We start from the raw sequence: 27,915 nt of genomic DNA, 5'->3' as shown, positions 1-27,915 counted from the left end.
AAGGCTCCAGAGAAGCTGCACTCCCAGGTTCTAGGCCACCTTGAAGGGGGAAAAATGTTCCTCGGGCAGAGAGTAAAAAACAAAACTATTTTATTATACAAAGGAGTTGGCATTTAAGCCTCAGATGTTTCTACAAAGCACAATGCAGCCCCTGTGGGAACACAGGGAACTCATAAGATTTAATCACACACACCAGTAGCAAAATGACAGACACCTGGTACCCAAAGCACAGACCTGCCATTGGAGGTCACTGGCCTGGCTCCTCTGCCCAAGGCTCCACTCCCCTCTCCCTGCAGGTCCGTGGCTCTGTGGACTGGCAGAGGTCAGTGGCAGTGAGCAATAGGCTCCATGGTTAGAAAGCGGACGTGCATCTTGGTGTCGATGTCAATCCCCTGCCACATCTGCAGTTGGAACAGGCAGGGTTAAATGTGATGGACATCAGGGGCTCAGTCTTTTCCCAGCAATGGACTTGCCTGGGGGCTCCTCAGAGGCAGGAGCCCTTCTCATTCCTTCTACCCTGAGCTGGTCTGTTTAACACCTGCGCCGAATGGCCAAGGATGGTGCCAGCGCTGGTAATGGCTGAACATTGCTACCACCTGGCAGCTCTGTGTGAAGCAAGTTCACTGTCTCTGTCCAATTCATCCGGGGCCAGGGTCCACATCACAGAAACCACTGTCCCATCTGGCACCCCTAGCTGACAGCCTCTGTCAAGATCAAAGGGGCCTTGGAGACCAAAGGCCTCTCAGAAGTGAGCCCTTCAGAACAACACCGAGCACACTGGCAGGAGAGAGCGCGTGGGAAAGCTGCCCAGCCACTGCCTGTGCTGCACCCCGGGAAGCTGTTACCACGTTCCTGGCAGTGTCTGGAGGGGAGAGAAGCCTGGGGCAGTTGTGGCTTTGCAACTAACAAAAGGAGGACAGGTGGCAGTGGGTAAATGAGGCCCCAGCCTTTGCAATATCCCTGGGAGACAGCCCAGCATGGGAACCAGCATCTTAGGCACATTAGCTCGAGAGGATTAGGTATTGTGCACAGGTACTTTCAGCATCACTGCAACCCTGAAACGGTTTGGGTAGCACCTACTGCACAAGACAGGTTTGGGGACTGAATTCTCCTGCCCTCCCACCCCCACAAGGCTCCCCATTTAAAAGTTAGTCTGAGCAACACAAAAGTCTTTGCTAACCTTAAGAAAGTCTTCAAACGTGATTCCCTCGTACACCTGGTCTGGCTCCTATGGTTTGGGAAGAGAGACAGAATTAACTCCGCTCCAGCTCTGTTAATAGCACTGAAAAGACTGAAAGAGATAGGGTGGTCTGGGCAGGGGTAGGGGAGTCAGGAGGCCTGCCTCTTCCTCTCCTCGTGCCTCAGTTTCCAAACCCTTAAAATGGGGGTAATACCTAGCTATTGTCACAGTGATAGGGTGCAAAGGTACATAAGACCGGGGGGGGGGACACACCCAAGTGCAACCAGTTTGTTGTTGGCATGGGCTGCTCTCTTTGTGAGGTGAGACGAGGCTCCAAGACTAACAGAGCTAGAGGAAAAGAGCACAGCTGAAGACATTACAGAGCAGAACGCCAGCCCAAGACAATTGGACGTCTGGGCACTGAGGCTGCTGGGACAGGGACACCACAGCAAACAAGCCCCATAATACTGACTGCTGCTGCAGCGCCACACTCCGAGCCAGGCACCATCACCTGCTTCTCAGCCCCAGCAACAGCTGTCCATTTGATACAGGCCAAAGGAACGGGCACCAAATGCCGCCTCATTAGGACAGTGAAAGGGGACGAATAATTTGTTGTTCCTTTGGTGTTCAGGCCTCTGGACCTCTTAGCAAAGGGAGGCTTGAGAGTTCCAGCCTTCAAGGCACCGAGGCTGCAATGGGACGTAAGCGCAAGCTGAATGGGGCCTACCTGGAGACTTGCCTATACCCATGCTGGGGTTAGAGCGGGGTCATTTACTCCAGTGGGGTTTCTCTGATGAATTGTGTGTGCACCCATTTTGCTGATGTGCCCAGCTGCAGTTGGGATCCGGCAGGCAGCGAGAGGGGGCAGAGTGACAGCGTGGGGCAGAGCACCGCACATGGCCCTGGAGCGCCCAGCCCAAAAGCAGCGCTGGAGTGCAGCACATGGGAGCAGGGTGCATTACACAGACCAGTCCGGCCCTGTGCAGCGTGCTCGCCCATGGAGCAGCACCAGATTCCTCTGCGGGGCCTGGCGTCCAGCGACACGTGCCGCAATATCTACACATCGTGATACCACCCAAGGGGGTCCCACCATTTGTCCCACACAGATGCTGGCAGCCTCCATCATGGCACCATCCGCAATTGACCTCGCCGACTCCTTCTCCAGGTGGGGGTTTCTCGACAGCAGCTCTTCCACCACCTAGCGGGGAGCAAGTCACACTGGTGGTAGGGGCGGCAGTGGTTTGGGGAAAGGCTTTGGGAGCGGGGAAGGCTAGAACGATACATTACTTTTCTGTATTCCTGCAGGGTGATCTTCCCATCGCTGTCCGAATCGTACATGTGAAAGAGAACTAGGAAACAAGGTACAGGAGAGCGACAGGCTCAGTCATGGGCTCCAATGGCTGACAGCCAAATCATAACCATGCACCCCAGAACCCAGAGCCTTACTGCAAATGTAAGGAAATAGTGAAAGAGCTGGAGGAGCTGGGTGTCTGTGCAGCCCACCCTTGAAAACTGGGGAGCCCTGAGCTGGGGACTCTTGGGAAGACTCACATTTTAGTTTCTCTTTTCGGAAGTGATCCAGCTGCTCTTCGTCCATGTTCATCTCCATGGGTCTGAAGTAGGACATGATGGTCAGGAAGTCCTCAAAGTTGATCTCATCAGCTAACCCGTCTGATGCCTGCCGTAGGTTCCTGCAGAGGCATGAGATGATGAAGACAAGGTGAGAAATGACAGATTGGACAGCAACGAAGCTACTGGCAGCGAGCATTCAGCCAGCACATCTTTCCATTGCAAATCAGAGATGAGAGATGCGGCCTATTAGATCTTCTCCAGCAATGCCACCCTGGTCGGTGCAGGATTCCTCCCTGCACTATGGTTGCTAGTGCTTTGCCCAGTCGAACATTAAAGGGCTCTGTGACCCAGAGGCCCATGGGTGCTTCACCACTCTGGGTGAGCCACTCGTCAGACCTCACCTACTCCCTATGCTTGACTGTACCCTGCCTGCCTGGTAACCCTGGGTGCCTCTGTGCTGTGTAGCTTTGGCTCAGCATCCAGACACTGGCAGCCGGCTCACAGCACAGGGACCTCACCCCGGCTTCCTGACAGGGTGACACCAACAGCCCTGAGTCTCCCCCAAAGCTCAGGCCCCCCCACTGCAGCACTCGCAAAACCTTCTCGAGTTCGCTGCTCCCATAAAGTGACAGAGCACGGCACTACCCGGTTCGTTTGGCCGATGCTTTTGCCCTAGATTGAAATGATACCAAGTAGAAGGAAATCAGACAGAGGTTACAAATGAACAAGCTTCGTTTGCGGGCTTGTTATAGTTTAAATGCGGTGAAAGAGGACACGCACACAGTTACATCAAACCTCCCGGCTAGCTGCCAGGGCTGCTTGTCTTACCTCTTGTCGAAAAAGGCACGGACAATTTTTGACCTAATTGGATTGAACTCCAGGTCAGGGATCCTGTCAAAACTCTCCTTGCTGTAAAGAAAACAGAGACACCAACAAAGGGTGGATGAATCGGAGCAGAAGGGAAAACAGGGACTTCAGTTACTGCTTTAAGACACCCGGGGTTGTGGCAGGAAAGTGGCTCTTGTCCCATGACGAGCTCAAGCCTGGTCCCGGATTATCACCCGCTAGCCATTTCCCACTTTCCAAAGCACAAAAGCTTAATCAGATTGAGCCCCGCCACGGGCCCAGCTTCATTAAGTTGATTAACCAGCAGTGCACAGGTACAATGCAACCTGCAAAACTGAAAGAGGAGCCTACCAATCACCAACAGCCGTGTGCTAACAGAACAGCCAACCCTGCCCATCCCGTGAAGCTGCTTTGAGCTGTGCCTTCCATTAAAAAAGAGCCTCCATCAGTGAGAACTTCTGAGCAGGGCCGCCCAGAGGATTCCAGGGGCCCGGGGTCTTCGGCGGCGGGGGGCCCTTCTGTTCCGGGACCCGCCGCCAAAGTGCCCCGAAGACCCGCGGCGGGAGCCCCCCGCCGCCGAATTACCGCCGAAGCGGGACCCGCCGCCGAAGCGCAGCCCGGTCTTCGGCAGTAATTCGGTGGCGGGGGGGGTCCCCACCGCGGGCCTTCCGGGGCACTTCGGCGGCGGGTCCCGGAACAGAAGGGGCCCCCCACTGCCGAAGACCGGGCTGCGCTTCGGCGGCGGCGGCGGTGGGTCCCGCTTCCCCGCCCCTGGCCCCGGCCCCGGCCTCTTACCCGAGCGCGTCTCCGGCGGGGCCTGAGCTCCGTCCCGCTCAGAGCCGCGTGGTGAGGGGGTGGGGCTGTGAGCTCCACGCCGAGCGGAGGCAGCTGCTCCTCCCCCTCCCCACGCCGCTCTGAGCGGGGCGGGGCTCAGGCCCCGTTGGAGCTCCCAGCCCCGCCCCTCACCACGCGGCTTGGATCAGGGCGGGGCTCAGGGGCTCGGCCGGAGACTCGGCGCTTGATGCGCTGAGGCTCCAGGAGAGAGGCGGAGGCGGGAGCCTCCGCTCTTCTCTTGGGGGCCCCTGCGGAGCCCGGGGCCCGGGGCAAATTGCCCCCTTTGCCCCCCCCTCTGGGCGGCCCTGCTTCTGAGCTGGGAGGATTTATTCTGTTACCAGAAGGGTTAAAATGGCATTTACTCAGTGTGTGCCAGGCATTGCCCGCACAACCTAGCGTACCATTCAGATTACGCAGCTCATCGTGGATCTGTCCTGCGGCGCGAGCGGAAAGAGCTTAGCACCGAGCAGCATCCCAACTAGCAGAGCTGCAGATCGTCTCTCTCCCTCCCCCTCCCCCGAGGAATTAATAGCCAGTCTGTTTGTAGTCCATTCAGGAAAGGACGGGAGGAAATAGTGTCTTCCTGTCTGTCACTTTCATTGATGCTGCACTGCTCAGTTCTTGTTCTTGTTCTGTTGCGGCTCAGGTTATGTTGCCTTCTCCAGGTCTCCCCCGTGACAGAAACGGAGACTGAGTTGGACACTATGTGGCCCGGGCAGTGAGGGAGAGTTCTTGTATATTGGGTTATTAGAGTCAGGGCCGGCTCCAGGCACCAGCGAAGGAAGCAGGTGCCTGGGGCAGCCAATAGAAAGGGGCGGCACTCCTGCCGTTATTGGGCGGCACTCCTGCCAGGTGGCACGTCCTGGTCCTCGGTGGCAATTCAGCAGCGGGTCCTTCACTCCCTCTCCTCTTTGGCGGCAGCTCAATCGTTTTGTTTTTCTTCGCCACTTGGGGCGGCAAAAAACCTGGAGCCGGCCCTGACTAGAGTCTCCTTAGCCTGTGTTGTTCTGTACTGGCGGGTGGTGGAACGGTTGTTCCATGCTTAAATTCAACCGGGCTGTGCAGCAAGGTGAGACAACGGCTCCCCAGCTCGGCACATCCCTGGAAGGGCAGTTACGGAGGAGCGGTCTAGTGTCCGGCTCCAGCCCAAAGCGACACAGCAGCGTGGCCAGGCTGGGAGCCTGGAGATCAAAAGCCCTTTGAGGAGGAGAAGTTGGGAAGAGGAGGAGAGGGAAGATCATCAGGTGCCAGAGGCTCTCCAGGGAGGTGTACGGGAGATGCTCTAGGGAGCTAGTCCCCCATGGAAGATGGTTAGACACCCGGTTGGCTAGGCAGCATAGCATCGGTTTGCAGGATAGATTCTCTCGGACACGCTGTTGTTCTGGCTCTAAGCAGGCAGTTTGTCACTGCCCCAGAGGGAACAGGACTGCAGGGTCCCAGACTCACTCTTGGCACCAGGGGCCTGCAACCCAGGGCCCGTATAGAGCGGGAGCGTCACATTATCCTACCTGGAGCCAGATGGTGGTTCATGGCCTGAGCCCCAGGTGCGGCTGCACTTGACAAGACTCCGAGGGGCAGCTCACCCGGGTACCGCGACATCCTGCTCTGATCACTAACCCACCTCCTTGCCCCTTCTCAGTGCTTGTCTTGGGGGTTCCTAAGCTGGACGATGGAGGGAGACTGCAGTGGGGAGACCCACGCAGGGCATTGGCAGTGGGAAGAAACTGAGTCGCCTGCTGCTCCAGGGGGCCAGGCTGCACCAACAAACACCCCTCTCCACTCCCCGCAGAACGAGTCATCTGGGCAGCACAGTGCTGGGCCTCTCCATAAGGAATAGGAAACACCTCCGGGTCAGCCCCCAGGATCCGCTAGCCCCTGCTCTGCTGCAGTGACACCAGTTTTAATGAGCCTGTTGCATGCTCCCCGGGACGAAGCAGGGGTTACTGCCAACACGCCAGTGGAGACATTTGCATTGTGCTGCAGGAGGCCGATTTCCTTTGTCAGTCACTGTGACAGCTGCTGTTTGTTTTCTCTCCAGAAGACGTGGGGAGAGAGTGACAGACAGATTATGCAAAGCAGGTTCCTGTGCGTCTCTGTTGCCTGCCCCTGGCACCTTCCTGACAGCTTCCACCACAGAGCGGTGCCACCTTGTCCCAGCCAGGTCTCCACCTGACTGTGCTATGACAGAAAGGTCATCCTGCCGCTCGGGGCAGGCAGGGCTGACTCATGGCAGGGCCGGGAGAGCGCGGCATGGCTGGTTACTGAGAGACACTCACTATGCAACGAGCAGCTTTACTGAGTGCGGCCAGTCGCCCCTGGAGGGACACAGCATGGCATCTTCATGGCTAGCTGACCAAAGCTTTGGAACAAAGGAAGGGCTAAGACTGTGGTGTGGATCCCGCTGGGACATGTGACGAGTTTCAGGTACTGGACTTGTCTGGGAACTCCGTTCAACCAGCAAGGGACTTGAGGACTTGAACCAGGGCACCCTGGGAAGCTCAGGTGTAGGTTACAGTTCTGTAGCTATGGGGGACGGTGGGGTTTTTCCATGCTCTGGATAACATGTAGCATAGAACCCTCCCTCCACCTTCACCTTCACCCTCACCCTCACCAGAGTCAGGAGTAAACATCCCCGTTCCTAGCTGGTAGCTTCCGCTTCCCCACCAATATCCCTGTGACTACGGACACCACACCCCGAGGGCAGCATGTTCCCTCTGGAAGGGATCCACACACCTGCCAGTGCTCCCCATCTTGGACCATCAATTTCTAAAATGCCGCTAGTGGCCTGGCAGGGAATGGGGCTGCCAGCAACCGGCAGAGCGCCCCACATGGCATGCCACCCCAAGCACGCGCTTGGCATGCTGGGGCCTGGAGCCAGCCCTGCAAAGGGTGAGGGGGGTGCTAGACAAGCAGGATATCAGAACCCTCTGCTCTGTTGCCCTGGTGATAGCAATTAATACCTACTTCCCACAGGTGCAGGTGGTGCCCCCAGCGGGAGGCAGTGGGGAAGCAGGCCGTGTGTCTGGCTGGCGGGGGAGAGAGGGGTTCCTTGTTCTTCCTACTATCCAGGCAGGGGAGGGCCTCTCTGCAGAGTCCATGCTTCCTTATTCTCCCCCTACCTGGGAAGTATTTCTGGAGGCTCCATAACTCCCTTCCTCACACACATCATTTACAGAAGCGGCTTCTCATCTCCTTTTGGCCATGCAGGGAAATATGTCTCTTCCTTTGAAGGGCCTCCCCTCCGGCATTCTGCAGCCTCAAATTCCAATGAAAGCTGATTGCACATACAAATCCCCACCCTCGTCCGGCAGACCATGTTCTCAGGGGCACCAGGAGTTCCTCTGCGCTGCTTCACTTACAAAATAATCTCAGATTTATGGTGCCTGAAACAGTAATGAATGGCCAAAAATCGCCATCAATTATGCTAAGCCTCCTCTCCTCGCCATGTCCTGGCCTGCATTAACAGGAGCAATTAGAGCGATCCAGGAAGAATGGGGTCCTTTCAGGCTTAACAGAGTGAGGCCAGTTCCTTTTATGCCACTACATCTTTTCTCTGTCTCTTCCGCATTCTTGCAGCATTTTGCAAAGTCATGATAAGAGGCTGCGCTCTGAGATAAACATCTGGATGTGTGTGTAAAACAAGCATCCGCAGAAAAACCATTGCCTACTACAGCCAAATCTTATTAACAATAGGAACAGGCAATTTATGAGCACGAAATATCCCCATTGGATAAGGTCACTTACAGGGCTGAGAGAACCTGTTACAACAACAGGAAATGGAGACCGGATTTCTCATTGTCACCTCTGCTGGTTCTTTTTCTGCTCTCTCTGATATTGCTTTGACATTCCTTATACTGTCATAGGTCACATGCGAGGAAGGAGTATTCTCATAACTCTGTGTTTTTAGAATTTGGCATCACTGTCTACCAGCCAGCCTCAAAGAACCCCACAAAACATTCAGACAGTAGTTTTTTGATGCCAAAGTACATGCACACAAACACATCTTTTTTGTTCAAAATTTCCCATCAACCTATTTCACTTTTTTGATGAAAAACAAAACGGAAAAACAAGAACATCTTGCTATTATAAAAAATAAGTTTTCCAAAAAAATTGGGACTTTTGGTAAAAAAAATTGGTTTTGTAAAACATTTTTTACCAAAAGCTTTTAGTTTCCAGGGGGTTTTTAATATTCATTTTAGACAAAAAGCTATTTTGTGCTGGGGAAACTAGGGCTGTTGATTAATCGCTGTTAACTCATGCGATTAACTAAAAAAAATTAATCGTGATTAATCACAGTTTTAATCACACTGTTAAACAATAGAATACCAATTGAAATGTATTAAATATTTTTGGTTTTTTTACATTTTCAAATATATCCATTTCAATTACAACACAGAATACAAAGTGTACAGTGCTCACTTTATTATTTTTATTACAAATATTTGCACTGTAAAAATGATAAAATAAATAGTAATTTTCAATTCACCTGATACAAGCACTGTGGTGCAATCTCTTTACCCTGAACATGTAACTTACAAATGTAGATTTTTTTGGTTACATCTACATTTGTAAGTTACACTTTCAGGATAAAGAGATTGCACTACAGTGCTTGTATCAGGTGAATTGAAAATTACTATTTATTTTGTTTTGTACAGTGCAAATATTTAAAAAATAAAATGAGCACTGTGCACTTTGTATTCTGTGTTGCAATTAAACTCAATATATTTGAAAATGTTGACAACACCCCAAAATATTTAAATAAATGGAATGCTATTATTGTTTAACAGTGTGCTTAATTGCACGATTAATAGCAATTAATTTTTTTAATTGTGTGATTAATCATGATTAATTTTTTTAATCGCTTGACAGCCCTAGTTTCAACACAATTTTTTTGTAGCCAGCCCTAGTACTTTAGCAGCTGAGGAATGCAGCCACCTCTGGAAACAGGGCTGATGTTTAACAGCATATAACGACAGTACACAGCAGTCTAGGAAAGAAAGTATCTATTGGGTTTCCGGGAAACGGGGCGGGCAAAGCCCACCCCATGCTAACGGATCCCCCCCAGCCTAAGGGGAGGTTCCACAGGGCTTCAGAAACCAAAGTTACCATTGGCAGCTGAAACTACAAGTGGAGTTTACTTAACTCTCTAGCTTGGGATTCAACCTCGCCACCGACTTGTGAAAAATGCCCTGGGATCCTTAGTGACCAGAAAAAGGTCAGGACCTTGGTTTGAAAGTCTAATTCCAAGAAAGGGATGCTCCTTCCAGCACCATAGCAAGTCCTGGCACCATGCTGTGGTATCTGTTCCCTTCTGAGTCAGAGATGGTCTCTTCCTGGCATAAGAGTTTACTCTCTGGGCAGTTCCAAGAACCAATCACCTGTAATGGATGGCAGTGATATAACCCAGATAGCACTCTATAGGGCTCTCTAATCCCAGAGGAAGAGCACATGTGCACAGTAAAGGAACGAGTTTATAAACAACCACCCAGCCAGGGTACTAAACAAAAGGTACAGAAATAGAAGAACCCTACCGGATGGTTGGCTGGTCTCCACTTATCTGCTTGAATCTCCGGTGAAGATGCTCAATTTGTTCCAGAGTGACTGGGAAGAGAGAAGAGAAAGATCATTTGTCACTAACCTCGCCTGACACAGCAGATGAGCAATAGCTGAAACCTCCTAACCAGAGGAGGTCTCGGCATAGGGCTCCCAGTCTCTGCCAGACCTTCCCTGCGGGAAGCAGCTCTGCACTGGAAGAGGATCACAGGGACTTTTTAACCTTCTGCAGATGCTCTGAAAAAGGGTTGGGTGGATTTCCTGGGTCTCATTCCTCCTATGGTTACTGCCCATCCATCCCTGCTAACCATTCCCAGGACTTCTGAAAAGCACCATATTTTTTGCCGTCAGAGAAAGCTCCCCCAAGAGAAGATACACCTGCCTGCCCTGGAAAGTCTCCATCACGTCACACACCCTGAGCACTGTGCGAGGGTCAGTGTGTGGTCAGTATAGGTCTGCACCTTGGTAAAAGGCACGTGGCCCTTAGTAAACAACATGCTAAGTGGGGTTCTCTCTCCCATTGGCTCTTAACCAAGCGTCTTGTCTCAATGAGCAGAGTCCCCATTCCTTCCCTGCTTCTCTCTGCTGCATGCGCTCCCAACAGGGAACGTTTCTATGGCACCGTTTGCTACACATCCCTGCAGAGAAGCTGGCAGGCTGTGGCACAGTGCTGTGGCTGCAGGAAGCTGTGTTAACCTGGTCTTTGTATCTAGGGGACTTGCCTGGTCAAGGGAAATCTTGCTCCAGAGGACAGCACAGCTAGTGTGTCCCCACCCATGAAAGTGAAAATCTCTCTGTGCATTGGGGCTTCACGCGCGGTTCCTAGCGTAGGTAGTGCTGTTGTAACCTTGCCAGCCCCAGGATCTTAGAGAGACGGGGAGGTAATAGCTGGCAAACAGTGGACATAGATACACGTAGGCCTGGTCTACACCAGACACACAGGTTGACCCTGCTACATCACTGAGAGACCAAACTAAGCCCTGGCATAGACACTGTGGGGGTGATGGAAGGATTCTTCTGGCCAGCTAGTGACCCCCTCTCGACAGGGTGGATTTACTACAGCAACGGAAAAGCCCCTTCCCCTTCCCATTACAGGGCTAGAGTAGCGAAGCTGCAGCTCTGCTGCTTCACCGCTTCTAGACACGGGTCAAAGGTCCAAGCAGCTCTTCTGAACGTTGCATGGTGGTGCAACAGCGGAGGGGGGATGCGGAGCTTCCTTAAGAGGAGGCACAGGACTCGGCTAAATAATTCAGCTCCATTACAGCTCCAGTGACATCCTTGAAAAAATCTGAGCCATTAGGGCCACTTTATTTGGAAAGCTGCAGAGGGGACGCCAGGCAAAGGTATCAAATAGTGTTGGTGTTTACGGCAGCAGGGACTAGCGGTTAGAATGCAGGACTGGTTTCAGGAGACCTAGCTTCTATTTCCAGCCCCGCCACCGGCTCCCGCTGTGGCCTTATGCATGTCACTTAACCTCTCTGCGTCCATGAATCAGGGAAGTATCATTACCTGCTTGGCTCGGAAGGGGCTGCGAGGACTGAGTGTTCAGTGTTTGTAAACGGCTTTGAATATGTGAAGTACAACATGAGCTAAGTCCTCACTGTATGGTGGGGGTGGCCAACCTGAGCCTGAGAAGGAGCCAGAATTTGCCAATGTACATTGCCAAAGAGCCACAGTAACACATCAGCAGCTCCCCCACCCTGCTCCCAGCGCCTCCTGCCCACCAGCACCTCCCCTTCCCTGCCTGCACCACCCGATGAGCTGTTTTGTGGCATGCAGGAGGCTCTGGGGTGGGGGGGAGAGGAGCAAGGGCATGATGATCACCAGCTGGGCTCAATTCCCCAGTCCTCCCCTACCCCGGGAATAATAATGGGCATTGTAGTGGCATATTGCACAGTCTGAAGTATCTGCCATTAGCTACTGGCTAATATATGGTACCAAGCTTGGCAGACCACTGCTCTGCTGCCATGTGGCAAAGGTTATGTCCTCATGGTGGAGAAAGACAGTGTAGCGGCATATGAAGAGTATTTGGGTACAATAATTCAGTTGTCCCACTAGTTAATACTTATGGGTACGTGCTGGAACTGCCCTGGCTGTGCACAGGAGCTGGCTGGGGGCAGCTCTTGCAGGGAGAACAGAAGCTCTGATGTTTACCCCTAACTAGAGAGCGCTTACAGGTAATGATACTATCTTACTCAGAAACTCAGTGCCCGGGAGTGAACTCCATACCAGTCATTGCGATACAGAACCATCCGTCTGTGAACCTCACGGAGATTTACAAGCCCTGATTAAGCCTAGCTCACCACACAGGAAGTGGGAATTACCCTCGCTTTACTGATGGGGACGCTGAGACAAGAGCTGGATGGCGACTCCCACAACATCACACTGCAAGTCTGACAGAGCCCTGGACAGACTCCAGCCTCCCACTCCAATGCTCTAAGCAAGAGGGATTAGCCCTAATATTAACCTGCAATAAGCTGTGGCGACACCAATCACGGATTTGTTGACTCCTCAGTTTCTTGGTGGAAGTTATTTTCTTTGCACTGATACCTCGCCAGAAACTCATGTGCACTTACAGGACTCAGATCAGTCACGGGCTGGTACTTTTCAGACGTGCATAAATATTGACTATAGTAATTATCAGCAGTGGGCAAAGCAGCCCTTGGCTTTGTTTGCACAAGATATTAGCTCTTGTCCATGTGCCAGTTGAGCATCACATTCTCCCCGACCCAGGCCCAGAGATGGGCGAGGTGGCATATGGAATCACATGGGATATGATGGAATACAAGCTTTCACTAATGGGCCTTTCGCAGCAGGGCAGGTAATTCACAAGCACATTAAAAAATCATTGGCAGATCTATGATTTTAACTACAGTTGCCAGAAGGTAACAGGTCTGTACTGATATTTTTCTAACTTTTAATTAACTGGCTTTGCTCCATTTTTGTTGTTGTTTTACAGCCTTGAAAGAGAAACCTCCCCGGTTCGTTGGCCTAAATATTTACAGGTCTTGGGAAGTTCTCTGTGCTGTTTGCTGCAGCTTCTGTCTCTCTCTCTGTGCCTGTTGCTGAAGTGTTTTGCAACTTGGTGCACAGACTCATAGACTTTAAGGTCAGATCATGGGACCATCACGATCATCTAGTCTGACCTCATGCACATCGCAGGCCACTTAACCTCCCCCACCCACTCCTGTAGCAGGCCCATAACCTCTGGCTGAGTTACTGAAGTCCTCAAATCACCATTTAAAGACTCCAAGTTACAGAGAATCCACCAGTTACTCTAGTTTAAACCTCCTTCTCGGCCCCCAAATATGGTGATCAGTTAGACCCTGAGCATGTGGGCAAGCCCCACCAGCCAGACACCAGGGAAAGAATTATCCTGCAGCAACTCAGAGCCCTCCCCATCCAGTGTCCCATCACTGGCTGTTGGAGATATTTGCTGCTGGCCGTTGCAGATTGGTGACATGCCATCATAGGCAATCCCATCATACCATCCCCTCCATGAACTTACCAAGCTCAGTCTGGAAGCCAGCTAGGTTTTTTTGCCCCCACTGCGTCCTTTGGAAGGCTGATATTTCCCTCAGTGACTCACAGTAGATATCCTTACATCGGCTGTAGCAGCAACAGCTGTTGGGGATGGGGCTATGACTAGCCATGGCTGGACCAGATCCACATCATCCCAATGGCTGACCTGAGAAAGCTCCAGTGTCGTGTAACATGATGAAAGACACGAGACTAAGAATGGGCTGGCCACGAGCCACAGTTTAAAGCTCAGCCAAGTGTCAACAATGCAGCAAAATCACAGCTTTAGGAGGCGGATGGAAAAAAGTCCACTTCAGGGAGCAGTCGGGTTCTTCTCTGAGTGGCTGTATTCGAACATCAATTCCAGCGGGGTATAGACATCGGTGTTAGGTTGCCCTCTCACAGGCTACACTCAGCACCCACGTCCAGGTGAGCACAGCCATCCAGCTCATGGGCTCTGCCTGCGTAAGGCTTCATGAGTGAGTTGATACCAGATGGGCCCAGAAATCCAGTGTGCAGCATTTCTTTTTCCATCCCAAGTGTCTCAAGACTTCCCTTTTCTCACACTCACACACAGGTGTAAATTCTATCAGCTAACACTTTTCACTTTCACCAGGAACAGTTGCACCTGGATTTTCCAGTCTGCCTGCAATGAAGTCTGGAAATGTCCCATGCATCAGTGTTGAATCTCTCATGGAATGGGGCAGGACCTTTATTTAAAAAGCTACTATTAAAATAAAAGTTCTTACACGCCCCGACTGTCAGCGTCTGAACCCCCTGTAACTGCTAACATGTCTCCTTGCCCGTGTCACTGACTCCCAATTAGCTAAACAAATTTGGTGGGGTTGGCTCAGCTGTTTGGATGAGCAAGATCCTGCTGTAGTTTGAGTCTCTAGCTGCGTAAAGTGGGACTCGACCTATTCCGCTTACATCTCCCTTATAGCCATGTAGTGCTTTAAAAATCCTGCTCTGGCTTATGCTTCGCTGTTTTCCTTCTGTTCATGGTTTTCACGTAAATGGAAACTTTTTCTACACATTGCTTCCAAAGCTTCGAGGTCAGCTGTTGACCTTTCACATTGACATCACCATTGCCATGGAAACAATGGGGCCAAGGAAGGCTTACACATCTGGAACTTGGTTTTAAATCAAAGTTTTATAAACCTTGGGGAATGCACAAGTGGTGACAAAAATTCCATCTGGCAGCAAAATGGTACCTCTTCCTCTCCCAGCCACCAGAGCGCTCCGAGAGCGTCTATGATTAGCACAGAGGACTTGGAAATAGGACTCCTGGGTTCTATTCCCAGTTGTGCCAGTGAATTTGGGCAAGTCACCAGATCTCTGTAATGTAGCTTGCCACATATGTAAAATGGAGGTAGCACCCCCCAGAGGGCTGTGGAGCACTTTGAGATTCACAGATGGAGGGTTCAGTGAGTCCAGTGCTACTCTGTGTACTAGGGACCACTAGTGATCAGTAGGTAGCCATGTTACACGCTACTGAAATGCTTGCACTGCTCTGTGGAGAAAGGGGGCAGCTCCGTGTGCTGCAGCATGTCACCTCTCCCTTCCAGGCGCCTCACCTGCCCAGGGTACAAAACAAAAGGGGTCTCTCCCAAAGCCAGGTCTTCCTCCCGTGCCGCCACTGGCAGCACAAGGCGGGGCACCGTTCGCCTTTCGAACAGGCAGATGATCAGTTGCGATCGGACATTGTGTTCAAAAGAATCTCAGTCCTTTCCCATAAAGCAGCAACACCCGCACAAGGGGAAGCACTCCCCGGGAGAGACACTCAGGGTCAACACTTCCGCCTCATAGCCCTTAGAAAGAACCTGAGTCTCTGATGGCCCAGGCCTTTGCCCACGTGTAGGCTTCTAGGCTAGAGCGAAAGGCACTGGATTCATTGGGCTTTTTTCCAGGCTGCTGGTCTCTGTGCTGTTTGAGTCAGAGCCTCCCAATCCTGGCCTCAGAGAGACCCTGAACACCGCTGCCATTTTGTTGGGCTTCCTTAACCAGCTGTGTCAGCCCCAGGCACAACAATCACCTAGCCTACAACAAAGCCACCTCCCCGTTCCCCATCTCCAACATGAAATCCCACAAGGCATCTTCAGGCACCTTTAAACCACGGGGCCTTTGGCTCTGAATACCAGCAGAGCTGCAGGATCCCAGCTCACTCCTGACGTAAGCAGGCACCGCTGCAGTGTGGAGTGAATATAGGAGAGTTGTGTCTGTCGGTTCACACTGTGACTTTGTCCCTTGGCATTATCTGAATTCCAGCGGCACCCAGGCCCAGCGCCACACAGACCCGTCCCTGCCCCAGAGAGGTGACATTCTAGGTCCAGCTGTAGTCGTGGGAATCCACTTCCCAGCAGAGTTCTCAGAGCTCGGGTTTTACTGGGGCTGGGCCAAACCTAATCGTATTTGGCGTCTAACTTAACTTTCACAAACTGCCCCCTCTCCACCCTGTCTGCTAATGCACACATGTAAACAGCCAGGAAAGGCAAAGTAATCCAGGGTGGTGACCCTTTGAGAGAGGCCAAGATTTCTGTTTTACTCAGACTTAAACACGCTTCTGCCTCAATCCATACAGCCACCACCCCAACTTATTTATCTCGCCAGAGAATTCTCTTGAGACGTACCTTTTCCTGGCAAGGGCCAGCCACGCCGCAGCCTTCTCTTCAGCCAGGCTGCCAAGTGCTCATGCAGGCCAGACCTGCACACTCCCTTCAGCCCTCTCCCCCCCTTCCTGCCTCCTGCTGCTCCCTCGCCCTAGCCAACAGCAGCTGCAGTTACACGCCAAATGATGGAGGGAAGGCAGCCCCTGCAAGACAGTACCACTGCTCCAGGAGTACAGGATTTAGGGCAATGCACATAACCTGCCGCTCAGGGTCCCACACAGCTTGCACTCTGACGGGAGGCTGTTTCTGATCAGACACAGCTCCTGAGTGACGCAGGAAAGAGGCACGGTCTCGCTTGAACTTGGGTCTCCCATAGGCAAGCACAGAGTCTAGCCCCAGATGATGGGGGCTGGCTATGTGGTACTTTAAATGTGGTTCAGCCCTGGAAAGCGACTCTAATAACAACAATGATAATCCCCAGCTCTTATACAGAGTTTTCCATCAGTCAATCTCAAAGTGTTTGACAAAGGAGGTCAGTATGATCAACAGCATTTTACAGTTGGGAAACTGAGGCACAGAGGGGTGAAGCAACTTGCCCAAGGTCACCCAGTAGCAGAGCCAGGGTCTCCTGATGCCCAGACCTGCAAGCTATCCAGTAGGCCACACTCTTGCTCCTCAACAACTAGCATAATCTGGTTCCCTAGCCAATATTCACTGACTCCAGCTCAAATCTGCTCTCTTTGCAAGTGACCAGCTGAGGGGCTTTTGTTTTCTTCTTAGCTGCCAGCCCCCCAACTTCACCTTGCAGGGCTCCATATGCAGGCTGAAGGTTTGTGCAGGTCTCACTGAGGGCCTAATCCGAAAACAATTAGGATTTGTGCAGGTGAAACTGGGTTTACTTTGGGTATGGCTACACTTGCAAATTTGCAGCGCTGCAGCAGGGTGTGAAAAAACACCCTCTGCAGCGCTGCAAATTGCGGCGCTACAAAGCGCCAGTGTAGTCAAAGCCCCAGCGCTGGGAGCGCGGCTCCCAGCGCTGTCCGTTATTCCCCACAGGGAGCTGGAGTACGGACAGCGCTGGGAGAGCTCTCTCCCAGCGCTGGCGCTTTGACTACACTTAGCACTTCAAAGCGCTGCTGCGGGAGCGCTGCCGCGGCAGCGCTTTGAAGCGCTAATGTAGCCATAGCCTTTGACCTGCAGCTTCACTGTCACCTAGCTTGGCCGTCAGAGCCCAGGCTGAGTTCATCAGGCTTGGAGTCAGAAAAACATCTTCTGACTTGCAAACTGAGTAGCCTTGATCTGGGCTCATTAAATATGAAATCCCACCTTGCCATTTACACTGAGGCCAAGATCAAAGGCACGTAGCAGGGCCGCCCAGAGGATTCAGGGGCCTGGGGCAAAGTGGGGGAGCGGACATAAAAAAAAGTGCCACCCACTGCGGCGCTTGTACTCACCGGGCGGCGCTCCGAGTCTTCGGTGGCAGCGGCGGGTCCTTCACTCGCCCCACGTCTTCAGCAGCACTGAAGGGCCGCCAGAGACCCGGAACGAGCGTGGGGCCCGCCGCCGAAGGGCCGCCGGAGACCCGGAGCGAGCGCGGGGCCCGCCGCCGAAGGGCCGCCGGAGACCCAGAGCGAGCGCGGGGCCCGCCGCCGAAGGGCCGCCGGAGACCCGGAGCGAGCGCGGGGCCCACCGCCGAAGGGCCGCCGGAGACCCGGAGCGAGCGCGGGGCCCGCCGCCGAAGGGCCGCCGGAGACCCGGAGCGAGCGCGGGGCCCGCCGCCGAAGGGCCGCCGGAGACCCGGAGCGGGCGCGGGGCCCGCCGCCGACGGGCCGCCGGAGAGCCGGAGCGAGCGCGGGGCCCGCCGCCGTAGGGCCGCCGGAGACCCGGAGCGAGCGCGGGGCCCGCCGCCGAAGGGCCGCCGGAGACCCAGAGCGAGCGCGGGGCCCGCCGCCAAAGGGCCGCCGGAGACCCGGAGCGAGCGCGGGGCCCACCGCCGAAGGGCCGCCGGAGACCCAGAGCGAGCGCGGGGCCCGCCGCCGAAGGGCCGCCAGAGACCCGGAACGAGCGCGGGGCCCCCCGCCGAAGGGCCGCCGGAGACCCAGAGCGAGCGCGGGGCCCGCCGCCGAAGGGCCGCCGGAGACCCGGAGCGAGCGCGGGGCCCGCCGCCTAAGGGCCGCTGGAGACCTGGAGCGAGTGCGGGGCCCGCCGAAGACCGGAGCGAGCGCGGGGCCCGCCGCCAAAGGGCCGCCGGAGACCCAGAGCGAGCGCGGGGCCCGCTGCCGAAGGGCCGCCGGAGACCCGGAGCGAGCGCGGGGCCCGCCGCCGAAGGGCCGCCGAAGCCCCCGAGCGAGCGCGGGGCCCGCCGAAGGCCTGGAGCGAGCGCGGGGCCCGCCGCCGAAGGGCCGCCGGAGACCCGGAGCGAGCGCAGGGCCCGCCGCCGAAGGGCCGCCGGAGACCCGGAGCGAGCGCGGGGCCCGCCGCCGAAGGGCTGCCGGAGACCCGGAGCGAGCGCGGGGCCCGCCGCCGACGTGCCGCTGAAGACCAGAACAGACGCTGGGTGAGTAAATATTAAAAAGGCGCCTCTGGCCAGGGAAGAGATTCTCAGCCAGGGCTCACGGGGCCCATGTGGGGCCCGGGGCAAATTGCCCCACTTGCCCCCCCCTCTGGGCGGCCCTGGTATGTAGGGACCTAACACCCACTGAAATCAACAGGAATGTGAGGCCTAAATACCTTTCAAGATCTGGGCCAAAGCCCCTTTTTTTTGGCGGGAGTGGGAAGAAGCCCGCGCCATTACATTCCTGGCTATCCGGGCTTGGGAACGGACGTTACTCACCAGCTGATGGTTATGGGCTCCTGGCTTTCCAGGCAGGACTGTTCACAGCAAAGGAGCACCGCGATGCCAAAGGCTCCAATTTGCACTGCAGTCTGAGCTCAGCCCGGCTACGTTACAGAGGCTCAGGCTAGACGGTTCTGCTCTGGAAATGGCGTCAGAAATGGTGCCAGAACTTTGATGGAGTTGGTTTCTCTTCTCCAACCACTGCAGGAATTATTTGGGCTTACGCTGGGTCAAGACCAAAGCCCGATGGGGACTGGATAACAAAGGTGACCGGGCTGGATCGCTTTTTATTACAAGTGCACTCCCTGTGAAAATGCAGATCTTCAGCCTGACCTAACCCCCTTCCCTGATCCCTAACCTCCCTCCCGTTTTAGAACATTGCTCCTGCAGCGACGTACAGACCTTGTTCTGGAACGAGAGGTTTGATACTAACGCGGCAGGCACCCATCCAGTATAGTGACTTGACTGTAGTGTCTAGATGCCACAATGATGGCCACTTTAGAAAGGCCACGGCGGTAAAATGGGGCCTGATACCAAAGGCGCATTGTAAATTTGGGGGCTTGAGTTTTGATCTAGCTGAATAAGCCGGTTCCTGGGCGTCATCATGTGACACCCTCGTGCCTCCTACTGGCTCTCCACGTTCCTCTGACTGCTTGGATGTGCACTGTACAGGAGGGGAACCTGCGCTGTATCGTTTCATTAGTTTTACGCACGTGAGAGAGAGGAATCCGGGCTGAGGCTGAGTTGCCGAAGTGAACATCAGTCCCAGTGAAAGGTGCTGGATTGAGAGTTTATCCCAGAAGCACATCTACGCCAGCGCAGGTTTCGTCTCTCCGCTCGGCTGCCGATGTGCCTGTTGTGACAGCTAGTTTGGTACCATGAACACCTGTGCGCTGGAAACAGGCTTGAGATCATCAACTCATTTCACAAACGCCACCAAACGGCCAGCTGGTAATGAGCACTCACGTCCGCATCGCCCCACCTGGGCAGGGTTAGCATTTAACGTCTCAGGTGGTTAATTTGAGATTTTGGCTCAGGTGGCCAGCATGAGTCACGGTCTCATAAGCGCACAGCACTGTATGTCTGTAAACGATCGGATTTCTCCTCCAGCCAAAGCCAGGCTGCAAATGCAGCCTCGCTCCCTTTCTGGGTGGAAAGCTGAGATGTCCAGTGCGTTACCATGGTTCTATACTGCACATCAGCTGACCGCTCCGGCCGCGCAGCCCTGCCCTAATGGAGGCAAAAGGAGGCTGTTTTTGCCTTTAAAGATGGGGTTTGTAAATAAAGGATAGTTTGTGTTCCTGTCACTTGCTCCTTAAGAGCTTGATCCTTCGGCTCTTGAAATCTACAGCAAGACTCCTTGTAGCTTACAACAGAGAGAGTATCTGGGCCCAAAGTTACCGTGGTGAAGTAAACTCTTTTGCTGGCAGTGGTATTAATGCATGCTCTGCGCTCTGCCCTATTCAGACCTCTGCTTTAGAGGGTGAAGGCCTGAACAGACTATCAGGGACAGTCACATGCCAGTTTGTGGGAGTCAGAGACCCGCTGAGTCATCTGGAACATCCCTCAGCTGAAGCAGGATGGTTCCCTAGGGTATTTACAGAAGTGCTTATCTTGTCCAGTTGCAAACAGCTCCAATGATGTGGCTTTCACCCCTTCCCTTGGGAGACTCTTGTGGTCTGACAGCTGCATCGTTAGGAAATACTTCCAGGTATTATCCTAAAATGGTTTTGGTTTGAACAGGGGCCTCTCTTCCCCACCTCACCCACCCCCACACAAGCATCTCAGTTTGCAAGTGAATTTTAAAAAAACCAAACAACATTAGGTTTGGGAGATTTTAAAACACCTCCCTGTTCTCCTCTCCCTCCCCTTCTCTACCCAGGACCCTGCCTTGCTGAGAATGGATTAAGGCAGCGGGAGGCCCACCATGAACACATGACACTGGGGGCTCGCATATGTGTATTGGCCATGTCCCTACACACATCACAGCAACCCCCTACCTGGCAGAGGATAGCTAGACTCCACCTCCTTTAGTCTCTGTGCTGCTACAATATCACCTGGAAGAGCAACAGGAGCTCGCTAGACCTGTGTCTTGGGTTCAGCACTCTGCCTGCACAGTGATCCTGACCTCTGATTCCATAATGAGAGCCCAAGCTGGCCTTGGAGAACTCAGATCACCCCGCCCCCATGAGGCAGTTCATTGTGCTGCCTCTCATCCACCACTTAGAAATGAGTTCTTCCCAGTAGCAACCATTTCAGTGTCAGTGTTAGACTTGAGCCCACAGGGAGGGGCAGATCGACCCCTATAAAAACTCCACAAGAGACCATGCTTTGCAATATTTCTCTCCAGTACTGCGTCCGGCCGTGTTCCATTCTGAACCGTGCAAGATGGAATCCGGCCCACGGTCCCTTTTCCAATAATTTGTTTTGATTTTTTTTAAATTACTGATTTAAAATGAAATAGTCCCTCATTCCACAAACATCCCTTCCTGCTTTGGTGCGACTGAGGCTTGAATCAGACGTGCACTCAGACAGTGAGGAAAACCATAGGCTCCAGCCTCTCTCTCTCTCTCAAATGTTAATCTAATAGATGAAGAGGGGAAAAGTTATCAACCAGGCCAACATATCCACCGGTCACCGTCTGCAAGCACAGACACTCCAAATGCAGCCAAATTAGCCCTTCATTAAAGCCCATCACTCCATGAGAATTCTCAAACACAATGAGCACGCTCAGATTCACAGCAGAATGCCGTGTGCAGGAGACTCACCGTAGGATCTCACTGGAATGTGGCTGGGAACTTTTGATTTTAAAGGCATGTAATGGATGCTGCTGGCATTCCGACCTCACTCACTGTAGCCCAACAAGAGGCTCTGATAAGAAGGTAGGAGCCACTGAACCTACCCCAATCCTCAGAGGGTCACGTGACTGCAGTAGCAAAGGAGTTGGCTGTAAATAACTCCGTATCAGACTGGCCTGACACAAGCTGCCTTTAGGTTTCTAAAATAAAGGCTGGCTCTTGCCACTGTTATTTGGTTTAGCGCAGCCTCCAGAGGGTCCACGGTGCTAGGCACGGTACAGATGCACAGTATGAGCCAACCCCTGCCCCATTCTAGAGAGAGGGACAGACAGAGTGGGAGGGGAAGGAGAAGCAGAGAGGGGCGAGGTGATTTGCCCGAGGTCACGCAGCAGGTCTGTGGCAGAGTCACGAACAGAAACTACGTCTCCCAAGGCCCTATCCACTAGGCCATGCTGCCTCTCCCTTTTGTCTGTTTACAGCCCTTACTTGTTGCAGTAGAAAGCAGACATGACACAAGCTCTTCAGGACAAGTGCAATCGCTTCATTTGTCCCTGTGACACACCTACCACACTTCAGCATGCTCAAAAATCAGTCAATGCCTACAGTTAATCCTGGGTTTGCAGCAACCTCTCCCCTTATCGAGCACAGGTCCCATCCATTCACACGACCAGACTAGGCATGCAAGAGCCTTCTCCACCGCAGCTCCTTACATCTGGAACAGCTGCCCTGCTTCTCGCTACTGCATTGATTCTTCTTCTTTTTTTTCCTCCTTCTCATTTCAAATCTCAGTTGGCCAGAATAAACTTTTCTCCTTTGTCTGGACCATTGCATCCATCTCTCCCTATGCCATTATGTATGATTCAACTCTGTAATTGTATTAATGCCATAAAACATCTTACAATGCAATTTGTATGAAAGACACTTTGCAAAATGAAGTAGTATGGAAGATTTAGGATCTACTGATTTGTAGCTCCAAACATCAACCTCTTAGAAATAGATTGATGGGGAACATATTTCTGACACTGAAACTAATTCATTGCTGCTTAACTTCTAGATGCAGTAGCATTTACAATCATCTAAAGTATTTGAACATTGCACTTGAATGCACTTTCAGAGGGTTAATGTTGTTTAGGTTTCTATTTGTGTTGAAGCTCATCTTTGTGTGTGTGTGTGTGTGTGTGTGTGTGTGTTTGCATGCATAATTAATCCCTAGGGCATACCAAGTCATATTAACATTGTGCTAAGACCTCTGTAAAGGCTGTGAGGATAGTTTTATGGTGATTATTTCTCAGCTCATCCCAATACGTTATTTATTATTTGTATTGTGGTAGCATCTAGGAATCCTAGTCACAGACCACGACCCCACTGTGCTAGGTGCTGTACAGATTGCCCCACACATGGTCTATCTTTCAAATCATACATTGAGAAACATTATAACTCGAGAACAAAACCAAATGACTGCTTAGCAAAGCCAAGAAGTCATCCATGAGTGTTTCAAATTGTGGGCAACTTGTTTCACAACATAGTGATTCCTTTTGTAACATCTATGTGAAATTGACACTATGAAGCTCTTATTAACTCACGCTAGGACCCGGAAGGATTACAAAGGAAGGAAAATAACCACATACACTCCCCAGCTCTACTTTACGGAATGAATCAGACCAACAAACATAGATGGTAACCCGCTGCTTGAAATCAGTTCCTTTATTACACCTACCCATGAGTCTTTGCTTTCTTGCTGGCAGCTTTAGGATGCAACTGCAGAATGGATGAGTGAAGCAGGTTTCAATCGCCAAGGGAGAAAACCGCAGTGACATAAAAAACCTGCACAAATCACTTACTTAAAATGAAAACGAAAAAGCCTTTTCTGGCACAGGGCTGCCCCAGCAGAACATCCCCAGAAATGGCTCAAGCACCAGCTGACTCTGCAGGGAACCTCACCTGCTATGAGTCTCAAGGTGGGAGGCAGGAGGAGCGTGTCCTGCAAATGGTTTCTTTGCAGGCACGTCACGTCACACAAACTCTCACCCCACTGCCAGAGCTTTGTGTTCGGTTCCTTTAAAACAAGCCCAGATCTGAGTGAGCCAGGGCCCAGTTCGTGTGGCGGAGCTGCACAAACACTCATGGGTTTGTTATGAAGCAGAGTGACAAGCAGCAATTTCGTTCAATCCCAAAACTCAGCTGATGGTAGAACCATAGAATCATAGGCCTGGAAGGGACCTCGAGAGATCACCTAGTCCAGTCCCCGGCTCGCACGGCAGGATGATATTGTCTCATCTGTTTTCAAACCGTCATGACAAAAAACCCAGCCCAGGCCCACAGAGCTTTGGGCACATTTGTAACAATCCTCCTTTCTCTCCCCTCCCAACAGGAGACTCTGCATGATTTCAGGATGAAAACATCACGTAGCTCTAGTCTCACATGCTTCCCAGCTATAAAGGGCAAGTTCATTTCTTGGACATACGCTCCCTGCCACAACAGGTAGTCTGGAAGCACGGAGGTTAAAACTGATGTATTTTCCTTTGTCGCTGCACCAAATCAGTGTAAAATTTATGGGTCTCCTAACCAGGCCCCTCTTATGCAACTGGTTATCTTCCTAGCTATAAGTTATAAATGTAATAGCTTAGCCATCTGGGTGAGAATCTGGAGAATTGTCCGTTTAAATTAGTTCACGTTCATTTGATTTTAATTAATTGGCCCAGTGTGGTTTTACTTAATTTGTTGTTTCTGCCTTGATTGCAATAGACAGGCTAATTTTTTGTAAACAAAATGCTTCATCACATGGTGAGCTATTACCATTGCTCGGATGTGGTGTGTGTTTTGTTTCTAATTAAGAGCATTTTGTATTAAAAAAAATTTCTAAGAAGATCTAAGAGCACAAGTAGTGAACTAAGGGCACAACTGCAACTTTTAAAAGTTCAGAGTAGCACAGAAACACAAAAAGCATCTGAATCTAGAAAACATCCATTCTGTTAACCTTCCCCCAAACGTATTCATTACAAAATGCATGTATGTGATTTTATATATTAACACAGGGATCGGCAGCCTTTCAGAAGTGGTGTGCCGAATCTTCATTTATTCACTCTAATGTAAGGTTTCGCGTGCCAGTCACACATTTTAACGTTTTTAGAAGGTCTCTTTCTATAAGTCTATAATATATAACTGAACTGTTGTTGTATGTAAAGTAAATATGGCTTTAAAAATGTTTAAGAAGCTTCATTTAAAATTAAATTAAAATGCAGCGTCCCCCCGACCAGTGGCCAGGACCTGGGCAGTGTGAGTGCCACTGAAAATCATAGGTTGCCATAGGTTGCCTACCCCTGTATTAACATTACACACACACACGCACACATTTTAAAATGAAACATGCTCAAACTAAGACCCCAGATTTCAACATTGCCGTGTCCAGACTCTGACTCCAGATCCAAATATCACAGTTTGTCCCACTATAAAAGGGTCCAAAATGGAACTCCTGAGGTTTGGGTGAGGGGGATGAAATCGAGACCTGAATTTTGAATCTCCCAAATACAGATTGTTTAGATCTGGTTTTGGATCAGGTCAATGGCTAGCACGTACGTGCTACCCCATGAATTGTCTTTTGGGATTGTTATATTAAACTTATGAATAGTTTATGTGTGATTGTGTTTTACTCAATGGGGGACGAGTACCACAGTTTCTACAGGAATCAAAAACAGCAGAGGGTGATTATCCCTGAGACTGAACAATCCCATAGTGATACCCTCCCCCTCCCCCAGCAAGGCTCCGGCTGGGTTTTCCAGAGACTAGGAAACAAAGAGAGGGCTTTTGGTATAATGGGATGGGCTTGAACTCACTTGTAGTCTTCCTTTTGACTCAACAAACTGACAGGATCTTAGGGGACCTCCACCCTTGTTGAAGACAGACTGACCCCTACCCCTGTGTTGGACTTAGGAAAAGTTTACCAGAGATCACACCCAAGTGTGTAGGAACTTTTGTTGTTTTTAATACATTTTCTCTGTAAAGCTTTTGCCCAAAGGATAAATTCCTGGAGCAGATCTTTTACAAAAACATCCAGTCTTGATTTAAACGTTGTCAGTGACGGAGACTCCGCTACGATCCAGGATAAATCATTCCAATTGTTAATTACTCTCACCATTAAAATGTGCAACTTATTTCTAGTCTGAATGTGTCTGGCTTCAACTTCCAGCCATTGGCTTGTGTTATACCTTCCTCTACTAGACTGAAGAGTCCATTGTTAAATATTTGTTCCAGTGTAGACAGATACAGACTGTAATCAAGTCATCCCTTAACCTTCTCTTTGTTAAGCTAAACAGATGGAGCTCTTTGAGTCTATCGCTATAAGGCAGGTTTTCTAATCCTTTAATCAGTCTCATGGCTCTTCTCTGAACCCTCCAATTCATCAAACCTTCTTGAATTGTGGGCATCAGAACTGGACATAGGATTCCAGCGGCGGTGTCACCAGTGCCAAATACAGATGTAAAATAACCTCTCGGCTCCTATTCAAGATTCCTCTCTTTATGCATCCCAGGATTGCATTAGCTTTTTTAGCCATAGCTTTGCACTGAGGAGTTCATGTTTAGCTGATTATCCACTACAACCCCTAAATCTTTTTCAGAGTCATTGCTCTCCAATATAGAGGTCCCCTTCACATGAGTGTGGCCTACATGCTTTGTTCCTAGATGTACATGTAGCCATACTAAAATGTATACTGTTTGCTTGTGCACAGCTCACCAAGCGATCCCTGAATCAGTGACCGGTCCTCTTCATTCTTTACCACTCCCCCAATTTTTGTGGCATCTGCAAACTTTATCAGTGATGATTTTAGGTTTTCTTCCAGGTCGTTGATAAAAAACGTTAAACAGCGTAGGGCCAAGAAGCAATTCCTGCAGGACCCCGTGATATAGTGTTCCCACCATTCACTTGGCAAAGGAGAGCAATGCAGAAATTACACATTCACACAGTGTTCCTGCTTCTGCCGTCCTCAGATGGTCAGATGTGTCTCACTGGCTATCAGAATGATGGAACAATCAATGTGTGGCTATGGCAGCTCCCATATACTTGTCATCTAAGGAGCACAACACAGTTTATGAGCATTAATGCTCAGAGTTTCAACACGCCTGGAGGTTGGTATTATCTCCATTCTATAGCCAGGGATGTCAAGGCACAGAGAGGTTGAAGGACCAGCAGTTGTTATTAAAACACTGCAGGTTTGTATATGCAAGTTCTCAGCTCTTAGCACTCCTAGTGACTCCATCCGTCACACAATCAGCGGCTAGACAGACTCAAAACTAACTCACCCCTTAAAAGGGCCGCGTAGCAAGCAAGAGCAGAGCAAACATGACTTGTGTTTTGAGTTCACTTATAAAACCTTCCTGCTCAAACCAGCCCTGTCATCTTGCTGTCGTCACTTGTCTAGTTTCGAAAGCCACTGTAAATTGCAACAACATAGAGCAACCTAAAGTCCCCAGTTACTTATGCAGTTAAACCACATTCTTCACGAGTCCTGCGCTTAGTGAACCTTGCCGGAGCAGCTGGTTATCGGAGATGCATTAGACCAGACAGAGACCTTGCCAGATCCACTTTAAATCCATTAGCAATGATTAAAAATACTACATTGGGAATAAAGAAGCTAAAAACACAGAGCAGTACTCACAGCCAGTCTTGTCAGCAAGTTCTTGGATCTCTTCTGGCATAGAGTGGGCAGAACCCATCCCTTTAAACGGACAGAGCAATAAACTGAAACGTCTTAAGCAAAATCCAGTTAATCCAAGCTAGGGGCAGGGGCAGAGATGAATATTAAAGAGCGGTGGTGGTGGAAGGAAGTTGTTTGACCAAAACAAATAAAATACTAAACATTCAAAGAGAGCAGAGCAGGCAGCAGCCCTGCGAAGGGAGGGTTTTAAGGTGCTGGCTAACAGCAGTGCCAGCCGGACGAATGTACAGTGCATCAGTTTAAATCTTGAGGAAGTGTGAGGCACTAATTATAATACAGTGCTACATACATATAGAGAGCAATCCAGGCTTCCTCAGGGTCCAAGAGCCCTCCAAGTTTGAGAGATACCTGGTTTAGGACAGCAGGGTGATCGTCTGTTGTTAACACACTATAGCACTTTGAAATAGAAATCCACAATGCAGTCTATTATTTCTGCATTTATAGCTGCAGTAGAA

The 27,915-nt window shown here is 51.3% G+C and overlaps 1 protein-coding gene across 1 annotated transcript; it reads right to left on the bottom strand.

Annotated features, from left to right (window-relative positions):
• Positions 1-73: 73 nt before the first annotated feature.
• Positions 74-27,699, bottom strand: TESC (tescalcin). The gene is made up of 8 exons (XM_044989474.1): positions 27,401-27,699; positions 9,964-10,033; positions 3,581-3,661; positions 2,732-2,871; positions 2,468-2,529; positions 2,271-2,378; positions 1,181-1,228; positions 74-401 (listed from the first exon to the last, which is right to left on the bottom strand). The coding sequence occupies exons 1-8, from the start codon at positions 27,456-27,458 to the stop codon at positions 324-326; spliced, it is 645 nt and encodes a 214-aa protein (XP_044845409.1). The 5' UTR covers positions 27,459-27,699; the 3' UTR covers positions 74-323.
• Positions 27,700-27,915: the final 216 nt, after the last annotated feature.

The sequence above is a fragment of the Mauremys mutica genome, chromosome 16 (genome assembly GCF_020497125.1).
Source record: "Mauremys mutica isolate MM-2020 ecotype Southern chromosome 16, ASM2049712v1, whole genome shotgun sequence".
NCBI classification, from domain to species: Eukaryota; Metazoa; Chordata; order Testudines; family Geoemydidae; genus Mauremys; species Mauremys mutica.
This window is presented reverse-complemented; position numbering and strand designations above follow the sequence as displayed.

Excerpts from the sequence above, each read along its gene's own strand:
- TESC (XM_044989474.1), bottom strand. The coding sequence starts at position 27,458 with ATGGGTTCTGCCCACTCTATGCCAGAAGAGATCCAAGAACTTGCTGAC. Across the intron at positions 3,662-9,963 it reads GGAGACCAGCCAACCATCCG|CAAGGAGAGTTTTGACAGGA; the intron begins GTAGGGTTCTTC and ends TTTTCTTTACAG. Across the intron at positions 2,530-2,731 it reads CCGAAAAGAGAAACTAAAAT|TTCTCTTTCACATGTACGAT; the intron begins GTGAGTCTTCCC and ends CTTGTTTCCTAG.